The sequence below is a fragment of the Eschrichtius robustus genome, chromosome 16 (genome assembly GCF_028021215.1).
Source record: "Eschrichtius robustus isolate mEscRob2 chromosome 16, mEscRob2.pri, whole genome shotgun sequence".
Classification (NCBI taxonomy): domain Eukaryota; kingdom Metazoa; phylum Chordata; class Mammalia; order Artiodactyla; family Eschrichtiidae; genus Eschrichtius; species Eschrichtius robustus.
Genome location: NC_090839.1, coordinates 88,005,766 through 88,021,816, shown reverse-complemented (window position 1 = coordinate 88,021,816; position 16,051 = coordinate 88,005,766). Strand labels below are relative to the sequence as shown.

The 16,051-nt window shown below is 42.5% G+C and overlaps 1 protein-coding gene across 3 annotated transcripts in view; it reads left to right on the top strand.

The window, feature by feature from the left end:
- The first annotated feature begins 3,393 nt into the window (after positions 1–3,393).
- Positions 3,394–16,051, top strand: part of LMTK2 (lemur tyrosine kinase 2) — an 84,751-nt gene continuing 72,093 nt past the window's right edge. For 2 of the 3 annotated variants that reach the window (XM_068523847.1, XM_068523849.1), the window contains exon 1: positions 3,394–3,767. In XM_068523847.1, the coding sequence (XP_068379948.1) occupies positions 3,686–3,767 (82 nt within the window). In that variant the 5' untranslated portion in view covers positions 3,394–3,685. The remainder of the gene's footprint in view (positions 3,768–16,051) is intronic. The other variant, XM_068523848.1, reaches the window with a different exon arrangement.

Sequence of the window (16,051 nt, the reverse complement as noted above, 5' to 3'; positions counted from 1 at the left end):
ACTATATAGCTACAACAGATGTAAATAACCTTAAAGCATAGATAACAGTAAATGTAGCAAAATAATTGACTTTTTAGTATTTATAACCTTTGCTTTTTAATAACAACTTTGAGATATAATTCACAAACCACAAAATTCACTCCTTTAAAATGGATTTTAGTATATTCACGGAGTTGTGCAATGATCACCATTATTTAATTTTACAATATTTCCAACACCCCCCAAAGAAACCCCATACCTATTAGCAGTCACTCCCCATTTCTTCCCTTGGCTCTAGGCAACCACTAACCTAATTTCTGTCTCTATGGATTTGCTTAATCTGGACATTTCATAAAAATGGAATCATACAATATACCTTTCATGACTGGCTCTTTTCACTGAGCATAACGCTGAGGTTCATCTGTGTTGATTGGTCTCACTGAGGTTCATCTGTGTTGTAACATGTATCAGTACTTCACTCCTTTTTATTGCTGAATAATATTCCATTACAAGGACATACCATATTTTGTTAATCCATTTATCAGTTGATGGACATTTGCGTAGTTTCCACCTTTTGGCTATTATAAATAATGCTGCTATGAATGTCGGTGGACAAGGTTTGATGTGGACATATGTCTTCAATTATATTAGGTGTATATCTAGGAGTAGAATTGTTGGGTCATATGGTGACTCTATGTTTAACATTTTGAGGAACTGTCAGACTATTTTCCAAATCGGCTGCCCATTGGCACCTCATTTCCTAAATTTTTCTTTTACGTTTTCAATCAGCCATCTGGTGTCACTGGCTCAGGAAGCTGCAATGTTAAACAATTGCCACTGATCGTTTTCAACAAACTGGGGGTAGTGCTGTTTGCACTAAGGGAGTTCTGAATCCTGTCAAATAAAGACAAATCCTGAGAATGATGCCTTTCTAGGGAGCTGCCTGACAGGTCAAATAGTGACAGTTTTCTGGGGATGCAGCTTTCGGGAGAGCTCCAAACCTGTTCTGTCCCCTCCAGTAGCTTAGCTAGGCTGTTCATTTTCACAGCTACCATGGTTGTGAGGCTGATGTTTTTCAAGGCTACCACGGAGATGGGAGAGAAGAATGTGGCTACAGCAAGTGAAAACACCACAAAGCTCACTGTTCTTACTGAGGTCAGCCATTTTTCTTTAATAAATACTCCTTGTGTTGTTGCAAACCTTTGGCTAATTTCTAGAGTTCTGAAGAAGTTGATTTTGACAATTTTTGCTAGTCTTCTCATTGCTTTCCTTTCTGAAAATGCTTCTCCTTATTACTTTTGTTTTTAATATAATTAATTTAATTGCAAGTTTATATAAATTAATTTTCAACAATGGCTGTGTCTAACAACTGGCATGCAAAATTCCTGAAGATTTAACAATTGGCTTTCACAAGCTGGTACCAGCTGGCTCCAGTATACCACTGACAGGACCCTCACAGATGCACCCATTTGGTCCAGCTCAGCGCTGCAAACATTTAGGGTACTCGCTGAGTGCCAGATCCTCAGAGATGCATGCTCATCCAGTACTAAAGTGAATCCATATCCCTTGAATCCAGCCCTCAGCCAGAGCTTGCTGGCAGGACAGACAATGCCTGTAGAATCATCCAAGTGATGGCTTGGCATGCAAGAAAAGTTGGAAAAGGCTGAGCACAGGTGAGAACAGCTATAGAAACACTGAAAGATATTGCTTCTCATCTTAGGGATCTAATCCCAAATTGTGCCAAAGGTTGTTTTCTGATTCCTAGAGGAAACTAAACAAAGCAAACAGGTTCTTATTTGCTTTATAAATTCTCTAACTGGACGTCTTCAAGAGAAGCACTGGGCAAAGATGTGAGCAGGGAGGTAGGTGGTAGGTTAAAGGTTTCCATTAGACACCGTCCGAGGAATGTGCACCTTAACCCTTGCTCTGTGAAGTGGAAAGGAAAAAAGTTTTTTAAAAAACTTTTCAGCTGGTTGAATAATAACGAAACCTGCTTTGGGATTGTGGTCTGACATGTGGTCGTTGGAGCTCACTTTAATTATGATTAACAACCACAAGGATTATGAGGCAGGGCTTTGGTTGGGCCAGCACTGCTGCAAACAAATCCAGTGACTCCCCATGGGAAACAGTGTGAGCATTCCCTGGCTTTCTCAAACTCAAAGTCCGGAGCTTCCTGATCCAAGGAGAAGCACAACAGGGTGATTGTGTCTCTTTTCCAGACCTTTGCCTTCCTTTCCTTTCCCACATAGAGATCAGCAGACAGCCATATACACTTTAACCCAGTACTTCCACATTCCAGCTATTTGTTTACTTAGGTGTTTATTGGCTTGCCTTAATCATTCAACAAATATCCCCTGGGCATGGTCCATGTGTCCACACGGGGTTAGCCCCCGGCAGAGAGCTGGCATTTGGGATGGACGTTTGAGGAGTCCGGAGAATTGGGGAGGCTCCCCCGTGCTGCCCCATCTGATAAGATTCAAAACAGTCCCTCTCATGCACAAACTGGGCTATGAGTGCATTCTCCGGAAGAGCCCAGCATTTTCCCGGCCTCCAGGCTTCTCTGATCGTTGTCACTTCTACCTGGAAAGTATTTTTTTCTCTACCCTTTCTGCAGAAGGATGCTCTCCTCACCTGTTGGCTGGGTCTTGTCACTTGGTGGGGAGAGGCGGGCACCCGGGACCAGGCACCATTGCTTTGGAGAATTCCTACTGGAGCCACCCCCAGCTGACACGTGCCCAGTTCCTGTCCTTAGGGAGCTTATAGTCACAGGAACAATAAAATATGGCAGCTGGGCTAGCAGTCTGTCCAGGGCCAGGGAGGGGCACTAGGAGCTGCTAGTCATTTCTCCTGAGGTTGGGAGAGGCCTTCTTAGATGACATCATTCTTCAGGTGAGTCTCCACGGTGGAAAGGGAGTGTGCCAGGTGGCCAAGAAAGGACAGGAAGGGCACTCTTGCCAAGAGGAACAGCTTGAGCTCAGGAGCTGAATTAGTGGGTGCGAGGGGAGAGGTATTCTATTCTTGTTGAATTGAAATAAAAAAGCCCAAAGCTCCTTGGTGGCTGATAGGTCAACCTAAGAAGAGTCTAAAACGTCTGTTGCAAGTAAAAAAGGCAGAAGGCAAAACAGGCCTATTTTTACACGTTTTGAAATACTGAGAAAAAAATTCAGAATGGATTCTGGATGCTTTTCATTGTCTTCTTTATACTTCCCTTTTTAAAAAATTGTAAAATAATTGCTGGCATCACCTGCTGCTTACGCACTTCTTGGTCTGCAGGGGGCGCACCGGCGGCCACCCTCCCTCAGCCAGGGTGATGGGCGGGGCCTCCCAGGCGGGTGTGGAGCTGGCGATTGGCGGGATGGGCTGTCTATCACGGCGTCCCGCCCCCCACCCTACGTCACATGACGCAGCCCATCATGGCGGTGGGAGTGCGGCTGCGCTGGCCCGCGGCTCCGGAGAGCTGCTACCGTTGCTTCTGTTGAGAGGCGGCGGCGGCGGCGCAGGCGGGCGGGCAGGAAGGATGGTGTTTCTGTGGTTGGAGCGGTGGGTGCGGACCAGGATCTGGGCTGAGGTTTGGCCGAAACGACGTGTGCTCAGGAGCAGCCGGCGCGGGTGCCGTTGAGGCAGCGGAGGGAGGCAGGACTGACTGACGGACGGAGGGACGGAAGGCAACCCGAGATCCAGTCTCCGGGGCCGCGCCGTGGGCGAGATGCCGGGGCCCCCGCCGTTGCTGCTGCTACTCCTGGCCGCCGGCAGTGCCGGGGCCGCGCCACTTCCGCAAACAGGTGCAGGTGAGCGGGCCCGAGGCAGGGACGGGGCTGAGGGGACCGGGCTGCGGAGCCGCTGCGACGGGGGTGGCTGGGAAGGAGGCTGCAGGCCCGGTCCGGCCTCGGCGCCGAGAAATCGGAGGGCCTGCCGGGGCGCGAGGCCCGGGGAAGCGAGTGATTAGGGAGATTTTGCAGCAGGGACGTGTGGCGGGGTTGGGGGGGGGGGCGGGCTGCCTCTCGAGGGCCGAAGCGGGGACGAGGCGATGCGGATGGGGCTGGGGAGGACTGCGAGCGGGGCGGCAGCGACCGACCCCTCCCGGGGTAGACTGCAGCACCGGCTCTGGACCTGTTGCCTGAAGGTCCTCAGCCTACATCTCTTGCCGGCAGTTCTGCTTCCTTTTCCAGATGTCACCTGCCTCCTGTGCTTTTCTCACATCTTATAATAAGAACCGTTTCTTAGCCCTAATCATACTTAAATGCAAATGACTTGGAGAGCTGCGCAGAGTTTCCTTCGCTCCCTGTAACTTGTTCTGAAGTTGTAAATTGATTTTTAGACGCTGTGCGTTTTATTCAGATTGAATCTCTGGGGATGAGAAGGAAGCCACTCTATAAATATCTCTACTTTAGGAAGCCAGTGATTAGAGTAGCAGCCTTTGAATAACTATTGACAAAATGGCCCAAGGGTGATTGAAGTTTCTATTTTAGCTACGTCAGTGTGTGATTTTCTTTTTTTCTCCCCATCGTTTTCGTTTGTGGTTTATTTTCTCAGATAAAACTTCAGTCCAGGAAAGCATCTCAAGTTGGATAATTTTTTTTTTTTAAGGAAAAAAATAATCTAGGCCAATTTGCCATTATCATCTGTTGCTTATCTTTGAAATGAGGAGAGACTGAAATTTCATAGAATCATGGAATTTTAGAGATGGGAGAGACCTTAAAGAAAATTTAGTCCAGTTTCTTTCGTTTTGCAGTTGAAGATAGTGAGGCCCTGGGGGTCAAATGACCTACCCAAGGTGACACAGCTAAATTTTAGGAGGAACCACAACTAAAACCCAGGTCTTAGATTCCCCTAGCTGTGTGATTTTTCTGCTTTACCACTTCAAGTCTCTTATTAGCTGTTTAGAATACCCTTGAGGTCAAGGGTTATTTTAGAATGATGTTAATTGGGTGCAGAATGTGGAAGGTACTGTCCCTAGTAAAGACATATTTTTCAAACACATCTCCAATGGAAGCTAAATATAATTGTTTCCAGAGACACACCAGGTTATGTCATTGAGTGCCCTTTAGTTGGGTATAAACTGTTATCATTGTACCATGTAGTGTATTGCTAAATTTCTGCCACTGCCTTAGATCAAATATGTGTAAGGTGAATTCGGTTTTCTGACCTGATAGATAAGAAGAGTGAATATTATGAGGAATGTATAGGCAGCCCAGGTAAGAGTCACAGAAAGTACCTGGGAAATTATAAAAGACTGTAGGGAGAAGTGTCGATGTTGATATTGAAACATATTCATAGTGAAATTGAAAATTAGCACTAGAATAGGATAGTGGATAAAGATTACATATGTGAAAGGGATTCAAGAAGTTTCCAGATGACTTTGCTCTTAATCGAAGTTTTACATATTTTGTAAAACAGATTCTATTTAGGAAACTTTGGAAATGTGTCTGCTTATAAACCTTCTTGTTTTGGCCAAACCGTGAGGCATGCAGGATCTTAGTTCCCCGACCAGGGATTGAACCCGTGCCCCCTGCAGTGGAAGCACGGAGTCTTAACCACTGGCCCACCAGGGAAGTCCCTATAAACCTCTTAATGTGTTTATTCCCTTCTTTTACTATTTCATGGAGGTATGAATCAAAAAATTGAATTTTTTTTGGAGTGTTGTAAAACAAAGCAATCAAGAAAATTAATCCATAAATAGAAATATTAAATCTTGGCATTAAAAAAATGTAAAGAACTATTTGGTGACTTGTAGCAGCTTTTGTAGATTTTCCCTTTGTAGATTTTCCCTCATGTTCTATTGCTTGGAGGGTGTATGGTGAGACTTGTGGCCTATGGATGACAGGTACCTACTAGGGTTAAATTATGTGGAAAAGATGCACAATCACACATAGATTTGGGAGTTTTTATTTCCATTCAGAAGAGATTGTTAATCCTGGTAATGGGGGTAGATTCTTGACCAAGAAGAGTAAAGAAACCTTTGAGCTAATCCTGATAAGTGAGTTCGCTGGTTAAGAAAGAGGAACCCCTCTGGAACATACATAGTAGATGAAAGAGCAGTTAAACATTGAAAACAGCTACCAAGCTTTTGATTATCTGGGGGCCTGTACTCCTTACAAAGGGAGAGCTGGCCATTTTCAGATTCAGAGTAGATCCATTGTATATGGTCTTTGCCTCCTTGGCCTTACTCTGCTTAAAGTTCAAACTGGTTAATACTGCCTTGGAGAAAGCATAGCTTATCAACAGTAGGTTGGAAAAAATACTTGAATTGTATCCTTTGCCAGCCTGTTTGCATGGGGAAATGAGACAGTTAACTGAAATTCAGCATTTAAATCGAAGTTCATTTATCCCACGTTTCTTTGTCATCCAAAATCATTTCTAGGTTCTAAAGTTGAAAAAAGATATTTACCCATTCAGTCATAATAAGCTTTGTAAATATGTAGATTGCCTTTGCCCATCAGGCAAGAAGGCATTTCTAGGTTGAATTTTGGGGGAAGAATCTCTTTATCACTCTGAGAGTCCCTTATGTCTTCCCTGGGGCGGGGGAGGTCTTTTCCTGAGAATCTGTATTTCTGCAAGGGCCCTTGTTATATAGACTGAGATCCTGCTGGTCCTCACTTAGGAAGCTTACGTAAAGAGAGGAAGTCCACTGTTTCACACACAGTTCAGTTACCAAACTAAGATTACAGTTAAGAAATTCTTTTTCTCCAGATCATAGTTATCAGACCTTTCTTCTCTTGGCAAATATTTACGTGCCTTTTGTAAGATTCTCAGAATTCACATCATAAAGAAAGATGTTGTATGTGTGAAGGCATTCCTCTAAGTCCACGACTTGTTATTAATATTAGGATAGTGGTGAGACAAGGAAACTCACTTCTATTGTTCTGTGGCATATTAGGTCACAGAGTACAGAGGAAGCTTTTAGCAGTTCCAGATAAAGGACCTCACGGAAGTCTGTGAAGCCGGTGGGACTCAGCTACTGATTAAACAGCAGCTTGTGAAACCGGGGCTTTTGTTTTAGATTAAGCAAACAGGCTTGTATCTTGAAAAAGATTTCTGAAGTAAAGGAAGTGCTTTCTAGAGTGTGAATTTTTGTGTTTATTTTAACAGCTTCTGAGAGCTTTCCATGCAAATTCTTGTCAGGATATATGGCTCTAAGGCTTGAGATCTGATTTAGACCCGGGAATGCTGTTAATTGCTTTCAGTTGGTGATATTTTGGGGTTAACTAAATATGTTCATTTGCATAGTAATAGGAAATCTGTCCAGCACCTTTGTAGCTGATCAGCATCGAAGTTATCAAATCTCTACAGTTTTGCTGATATCAATGTGCTGACTGTTCGCGCAATTCTCTTGAAATTTAGAGTCCTTGGGCCCTCTGTGCTCCTGTGGGCTGTGTCGCTTAGAACAGCTGTACGTATAATGAAAAACACTTTGTAATGTAAATGTCATGTAGGGGATAGCCAGGGTTCTGAAACTGTTAAACAGACTAGTCCTCAAAAAAGTCCTTGTAGGTGGACATATAAAAAGAATCCACCTTTTCAGCTCAGTTGAGAGTAAAATTCATGAACCAGTCACAGGAGGAGCAGGCGTTGTGGCCAGAGCTTGGACTTTGGAGTTAGTCTGGGTGTGAGGCCTTCCTCTGCCACTTTAAAGCTTTTAAGACCTTGCCCAGTCACTTGACCTCTCCAAGCTTCTTAGAATTCAACTATTAAAAAAGGATGATGACAATATTTAAGGGGTTGCTGTCACGTGATAGCCATGTCTGCTACAGGTTAGGACCTTGGCAACATAGATTCCTTCTTTGCTTCAGATTTCTTTGTAAATTTGGTGGGTTATCCTAGAATTGACTAATGGTGGGTGGTATGGCTTCAAAGAAGGAAGTCACCGTGGTAGCTGCTTATCATGGAATGCCTAGAACTTATGGATGTAAAAAAATCTTTGTTTCTCAAAATAGCAAATTATATGATGGGTGAAGATCCTTTAGAGAGAAATCTGGCTTATTGAAGTATGATGTATAAGCTGGTAGTGTTACTTCTTGAAATTCATAGTCTTGGGGAATTATGCTAGAAAATTTTAAGATGATCTGGATTAGCCTGCTTTTATATAATAAACCTGTTTTTGGACATCGAGATGACTAAAGCTCTTGCATGTGAACAATTGCTGGTTTTAATTTACTTAAAGGAACCACGGGCAATCTAAGTTTGGTTGATCCCAAACAAAATTGTATACTCGCAGAAAGCGTCCCTGAAGGCAGCCCGTTCACCCAGACTGTGGTAGGACCAGCACAGGGCTGAGGCTTCCCCTTAGAAAATGTCATTCGGAGAGGCGAATGTGACAGACTTGCTTTCTCTTTCTCTCTCTCTCTCTCTCTTTTAAAATTATGTATTTTTGCAGTCCTCTAAGCGGTGCTTCACTCTTTGAAATTTTTATTTATTACTCAGACACGAGGAAAGGAATACTATAGAAAGGAGAAGCTGGACAAACGTTCCTGGTCTAAAACAAACTACTGTATCTGGGGTGGTTTTTAGATTCGAGTTTCTGCTTTTCTGTGAATCCTCATATGAAGACGCTGTAAGGAAGCTGAGGAGATGTGGTAAAACCTGTGTCAGAGCAAAATGTTGGAGTGAAGTATTTTTAAGTTGTGGTAAATGACTGATTGGGAACCATGCCTTGGCATTACAGTTATTTGCTGCAAAGAACAGGCATATCAGAAAAATAACCTCAATATTTCAAAAGAAGGTTTTGTGCAAAGGTTAGCCCAGTGCAGAGATTCCAGATTTCACTGGACTTTATTGTGATTCAAGTGGGCAACATGAGAACAGCTGATGCCGAGTGTCGCAGGTGCCTGAGACACACAACACGGTGAGCGCCTTTACTTCTCTGAAAGCCTCTGCCCTCCACCCTGACTGCAAAAGAGCGCTTCGTACTCTTCTGCCTTCTTGGGGCTTCAGAGGGGTGGTGGTAAACCTTACATTTTATTTTTAACAGCTTGGCAGATTTTGCATTTTACTATATTATATGTTTGTTTTAAAAGGCTTAAATTCCCATCACCTCAAACAGATGTGCCACTACCAGGTGCTATGGTGCAGCTGGAGTAGCTCTGGGCACCCGGCATCTGACCCCAATTTGGGAAGCTTTGGGCAGGGAGGTCATGGCAGCTGAGTTTCTGCTGTCCCAGCCTTCGCTCTCCCCCTCTCATGGCACTTTCTTAACAGCTAAATTGATCTGCTCATAGTTTGCAAAATATCCTGTGTAGAGTTCCATCTTCCAGCGCTTCATATTCTGTTTGCAGTTGCCTGACTCTTCCCCTTGTATCTTTTAAGTGCTGTCATCTCTTTCTTTGTCTTTTTTTTTTTAACCTCTTTGCAGCCCCAGTTTCCCTGCTAAGACCTTTCTCCTTGCCCAGGCTTGGTGATTGCCACCCCTAATGAACTCTTAAGAGTGTTTCCTTGTGGGACAAGATGTTCCAGGGGATGCAGCATGAAAACGTGGGAACTTTCTAATTTATTTTCATTTCGCCCTTAAAAATTTTTGACTTATGTGACTTTTGAGGGATAGACTGTATTGGTACACTAATGCATTTGTATGACTTGTAAATAAATTAACATGAAATGGAAGGACTACGAAGAAAATTTACTGGTGGGTTGCGTCATCAAAAAAGGTTTGCGTTTGTTGTACCAGCCTACCACTTGCACTTAGCAAATACCACCTGTTTCTTTAAGTCCTGTCTCTTCACCTGGATTGTAAGCTGTGTGTCTCATCGCCTCGGTATTTCTCGTGTTTGCGTGGTTTTGAAGTTTGTGGGTGATGCTGAAGTATGAGAGAGATGGTGCTGGAGAACTGAGTTCACCAGACCAGTACTCCAGAGCGTGCGTGTGTTAAAAGGAGGGGGTGTCAGCTTAGACCCTGTCATTGTCCTGCGAACTTCACCTTCATCCAGCCCCAGTCCTTCACCTGGAATGAGGCCATGGATAGTTGTTTTATTTTTAGCCATAAACTTTTTCTTTTAGAACAAATGTAGATTTACAGGAAAGTTGCAAAGGTGGTACAAAGAGCTCCTGTGTATCCTTTGCCCAGTTTTCCCTTTTGACATTGGTAACAACCAGGAGCCGGTACTAATACATTGTTACTAACCAGCGTCCAGACTTTACTCACATTTCTTTAGTGTTTCCCTAATGTCCTTTTTCTGGTTCAGGATCCCACAGTATGTCTAGTTGTCATGGCTCCTTGGGCCCCTCCAGTCTGTTCCCTGTTTTTGATGATCCTGACATCTCGAGGAGTCCTGGTCAGGAGTTTTGTAGAATATCCCTCAGCTGGTACGTGTTTGATGTTTTTCTAGCTGTTAGGCTGGGATTCTGTGTTTTGGGGAGGAAGACCACAGAGTTGAAGTGCTGTTCTCATCACATCATGTCAAGGGTACGTGCTTTCAAGACTACTAGCCCCTTGATCCCCTGGCCGAGGTGCTGTGTGTCAGCTTTCTCCGCTGTCAGGTTACCCTTTCCTCCCTTCTCCGCGCTGAGCGTATGCACAGCCCGCACTTAGTGGTGATGAGTTCCGTGCCACCTCCTTGAGGTAGAAATTACCTGGGATTCTGTATAGGGTATTTAACTGTTCTTCCCCATTTATTTCCTTATTCAATTATTTATATCAGTATGGACACATGGATATTGATTTTACACTTTGGGTTATAATTCAATACTGTTATTTATTTTGCTGCTTAAATTGGCCCCTGGGAGCCCTTTCAGTTGGCTCCCGTGTCCTATAGACATATGTCCTTTTTTTTTTTTTTTTAAGCACTTCCTTGTTTTCTGGCGCTATAAGAAGCTATAGGCTCACCTTGTATATTCCCTGCTCCAGCCCTAGGATCAGCCATGTCTCACGCGGCTTCCTTTTATTGGAGAGTAATACTAGAAACCGATATCTGGGCACTGGATTTGCTTGCTGCTACTGGCACATTTATAATAGGGTTTTTCTTTTTTGTTTGTTTTTATTTTAACATCTTTATTGGAGTGTAATTGCTTTAAAATGGTGTGTTAGTTTCTGCTTTATAACAAAGTGAATCAGCTATACATATACATATATCCCCAGATCTCCTCCCTCTTGCATCTCCCTCCCACCCCTCTAGGTGGTTCCAAAGCACGGAGCTGATCTCCCTGTGCTATGCGGCTGCTTCCCACTAGCTATCTGTTTTACATTTGGCAGTATACATATGTCCATGCCGCTCTCTCACTTCGTCCCAGCTTACCCTTCCCACTCCCCGTGTCCTCAAGTGCATTCTCTACGTCTGTGTCTTTATTCCTGTCCTGCCCCTAGGTTCTTCAGAACCATTTTTTTTTTTTTTTTAAGATTCCATATATACGTGTTAGCATACGGTATTTGTTTTTCTCTTTCTGACTTACTTCACTCTGTATGACAGACTGTAGGTCCATCCACCTCACTACAAATAACTCAGTTTCGTTTCTTGTTTTGTCTGAGTAATATTCCATTGTATATATGTGCCACATCTTCTTTATCCATTCATCTGTTGATGGACATTTAGGTTGCTTCCATGTCCTGGCTGTTGTAAATAGAGCTGCAATGAACATTGTGGTACATGTCTCTTTTTGAATTATGGTTTTCTCAGGGTATATGCCCAGTAGTGGGATTGCTGGGTCATATGGTAGTTCTATTTTTAGTTCTTTAAGGAACCTCCATACTGTTCTCCATAGTGGCTGTATCAATTTACATTCCCACCAACAGTGCAAGAGGGTTCCCTTTTCTCCACACCCTCTCCAGCATTTATTGTTTGTAGATTTTTTGATGATGGCCATTCTGACTGGCGTGAGGTGATACCTCATTGTAGTTTTGATTTGCATTTCTCTAATGATTAGTGATGTTGAGCATCCTTTCATGTGTTTGTTGGCAATCTGTATATCTTCTTTGGAAAAATGTCTATTTAGGTCTTCTGCCCATTTTTGGATTGGGTTGTTTGTATTTTTGATATTGAACTGCATGAGCTGCTTGTAAATTTTGGAGATTAATTCTTTGTCAGTTGCTTCATTTGCAAATATTTTCTCCCATTCTGAGGGTTGTCTTTTCGTCTTGTTTATGGTTTCCTCTGCTGTGCAAAAGCTTTTAAGTTTCATTAGGTCCCATATTATAGGGGTTTGATCCTCTGCTTCCTGTATCTAATCCCAGGTGTTGGGAAAAGAGAGAGAGCGAGTGAGAGATTTTGGAGGGACAAAGGGCCTCTAAGAGACAGATGACTTGGACGGACCCTGCGCACGTTTGACCCTGTCACTTGACCACCTTTTAACTGCCTATTAATACCATCGTAAATTCTACACATCCCACACTTGTGGTATAATGGTATTGGCAAGATGTTATTTTTATTTTCAGAGCAATGGATAATTTGAAAGATTTTATTGACTCTCTCCAAGAGCAGCCTAATCTCTAAGAATAGGAGGGAAACCTTGTAAGCTTAAGGATCTAGTTAGAGAGAATTATTTTAGGGGGCCTGTCAGCTTTGGAAATTGTTGAAAGGGATCATAGGCAACTCCTTTAATTGGTGAAAGTTCAGATAAAATGTCCAATGACAAGTCTCTTGGAGAGTACAGGGGGCTGTAGACTTTCTGTGATCTTTTTACGGAGCTTTTTGTTTCTTTTCATTTTTGATTATGGAAAATTTCAAACATACACAAAAGTAGAATAATTAATATAATGAACCCTCATGTGCCCGTCACCCAGCATCAGTAATTTTGAATTTATGGTGAATCTTGTTCACGTGTACCTTTCCCACTGGCCCAGTGGCCCCCACTGTTTTGATATAAATCCCAGCCACGGTACCAAGTTCAGCTGAAATTGTTTCAGGAAAAAGTAAAGATGTTTTTATAAAACAGGATCATTTGCATCAAGATCACCCAGGTACTTGTAGAAATGCAGGTTTGGGGGCCCCCAAACAAACCAGCTCAATCGGAATTCTGGATATTGACCCGGAAATCTGCATTTGTAGTACTTTTCAGGTGATTTCTCCGATCCCGAGACACAAAATTTTTTTTTTTTCACACACACACACTGTATTTTATTTTTACAAGAGATAAATAGACTGACACCAAGCATTGTAAATGGATGACCACAACAAAAGCAACAATGATTGCAATTACCAAACATGAAACACACTCATACTATGCCATAATATTGACATTCAGTCCAGTAATCCTCCACTGTAACAGCTCCTTTACTTTGCAGTGAAAATTGATTTGTATATTCTTTGCCTCTGAGTCCTTGTGGGATTTTTTTTTTTTAATTCAGACAGAAAGTCACAAAAATTATAATCATCCTCATCAGTTCACTCAGTCCCATGTAATTAATTTTTTTTTTTCACCTTGATCTTTTGTTAGCACTTTTATGAGTTCATCAGTTTTTCATTAGAGTTCTGAAAATGCTTATTCATTCAGTTCAGCAGTACAGTCAGTTACCAGAAACCTGTACTTGTCAGAGTCTTTTCTATGAATTCCTTGAAGATGAACCCCTTTTATAGGAACATATTTGCAAAAGCATCAGAGTACACCCAGAACTGTCTGTAAATGACAAAAGACTTAAAAATGACCACGGTTAAAGATTTGATGAAAGTTCATAATAGTGCAATTGACAAGGAAATTTAGTTATTTCTGAGATATACATTTTAAAGTAATAACTAGAATTATGACTTATAACATTATACCAGAACATACAAGATTTTTAGAAATTTCACGTAATGTCTGAAACATTTATATTAACATATTTCCATACAAATAACCCAATGAAAGTTTAGTATTAGTTGTTTTGTTTGTTTGTTTTTTTATACTGCAGGTTCTTATTAGGCATCAATTTTATACACATCAGTGTATACATGTCAATCCCAATTGCCCAATTCAGCACACCACCATCCCCACCCCACCACAGTTTTCCCCCCTTGGTGTCCATATGTCTGTTCTCTACATCTGTGTCTCAACTTCTGCCCTGCAAACCGGCTCATCTGTACCATTTTTCTAGTTTCCACATACATGCGTTAATATACAATATTTGTTTTTCTCTTTTTGACTTACTTCACTCTGTATGACAGTCTCTAGATCCATCCACGAAAGTGTTGTTTGTTTATTTTTTTTGGCTGCATTATGCAGCTTGCAGGATCTTAGTTCTCTGACCAGGGATCAAACCTGGGTCCCCGGCAGTAGAAGCACGGAGTCCTAACCACTGGACCACCAGGGAATTCCCCCGAGACACAAAATATTTTATCTTCTACTAGAGACAAAATAATATCAGTTATTTAATAGAAATCTGTTGACTTGTGGAGCTAGTGAGACTCAAGGAAGGAAGAACAATTTAAAATTAAAAAATTAATGTCAACACCTAAAATCTGAAGTGCTCTCTGCTCCTGACCACCATACATGAATATCATTCTGAAGAATCCTCCTGTGAAAAGTATGTGTGCTATAACCACAAAGGAATTTAAACAGGGTAGAACACACTTACAGCACTTACCGCTCCAAAGACCTTTTCTTTCTTTCATTTTTTTTTTTTTGTAACTTTAGCCCCTTCTCTGGGAGTCAGTATAAATAATAACCTCTTTACATTTTATAAATCTCTGTATAAATAATCAGTAAAAAAGAACTGTGAGCTGGTAGCCTGACAGTCCGACGCCAGTACTGTGAGCTGTGAACCTCATGGTGTAGATGTTCCTGCCCTGGCCTGCCAGGGTTCTGCCCACTGCAGCTCAGACCAGCAAGGAAACTAAGCTTGAGCAGGTATAACTCATGACATTCTTAGTTCTCCAGGTGACAGATGTGCATGCTTTGTGAGAGTCCCTGATTCTTGACCTGTACAAGAACTTGCAGGGTTATTTTTTTCCAGTATAATACCATGTTGTTAACATTTTGCTATAAAAAAGTTTGTTTTTCTAAACTGGTTTATTTTGGAATAGCCTCGGGTTTGTAGCCCATTTTGTATTTTTCAACAGGTACTTTTTTTAAAGCTAGTTGGCGTATTTTGATGTATTTGCTGTGGGTGTATTGATATGTACAAAATATTTTTATGACGAGCTAAAGAAAGCAAACTATCTCTCTCTGAAACTGCTACAGTATGATGATTGTATAAGCAGTTGGGTTTGATTAAGAACGTCATAGGCCCGGGACTTCCCTGGTGGCGCAGTGGTTAAGGATCCGCCTGCCAATGCAGGGGACACGGGTTTGAGCCCTGGTCCAGGAAGATCCCACATGCTGCGGAGCAACTAAGCCCGTGCGCCACAGCTACTGAGCCTGCGCTCTAGAGCCCGCGAGCCACAACTACTGAGCCCGCATGCCACAACTACTGAAGCCCTCGCACCTAGAGCCCGTGCTCTGCAACAAGAGAAGCCACCGCAATGAGAAGTCCATGCACTGCAACGAAGAGTAGCCCCTAGTCGCTGCAACTGGAGAAAGCCCGCGTGCAGCACTGAAGACCCAACGCAGCCCAAAATAAATAAATAAATAAATAAAAAGAACATCATAGGCCCACACACTAGTACAGATAATTCTGGACTCTGTTTTTTGTTGTTTTTTTTTTTGGCAACTCATATGACTTGCATAGGAGAAAAGAATTTCATTCTGGGAATCTAGGATAGTGATTTTTGAGAGAGAAGTTGCTCTTATCCCAAAGTGAAACCACTAGAATTTAATTTTTTTTTTTTTTAATTTTTAAAAATTTATTTGGCTGTGTCAGGTCTTAGTTGCAGCACGCGGGATCTTTCGTTGCAGTGCACCGGCTTCTCTAGTTGCAGCGCACAGGCTTCTCTCTAGTTGTGGTGTGTAAGCTCCAGAGCGCGTGGGCCCAGTAGTTGCGGCACGCGGGCTCTCTAGTTGTGGTGCACAGGCTTAGTTGCCCCACGGCACGTGGGATCTTAGTTCCCCGACCAGGGATCGAGTCCGCGTCGCCTGCATTGGAAGGCAGATTTTTAACCACTGGACCACCAGGGAAGTCCAGAATTTAATTTTTAAAAACTCTTGTTGTTTTTTTTTTTTTTTCTCCTTGAGGTCCATGTTCAAAGTCCATCCTGAAAGTGTCTTTTACCCCTTTTTGCTACACTGAACAGGAGGC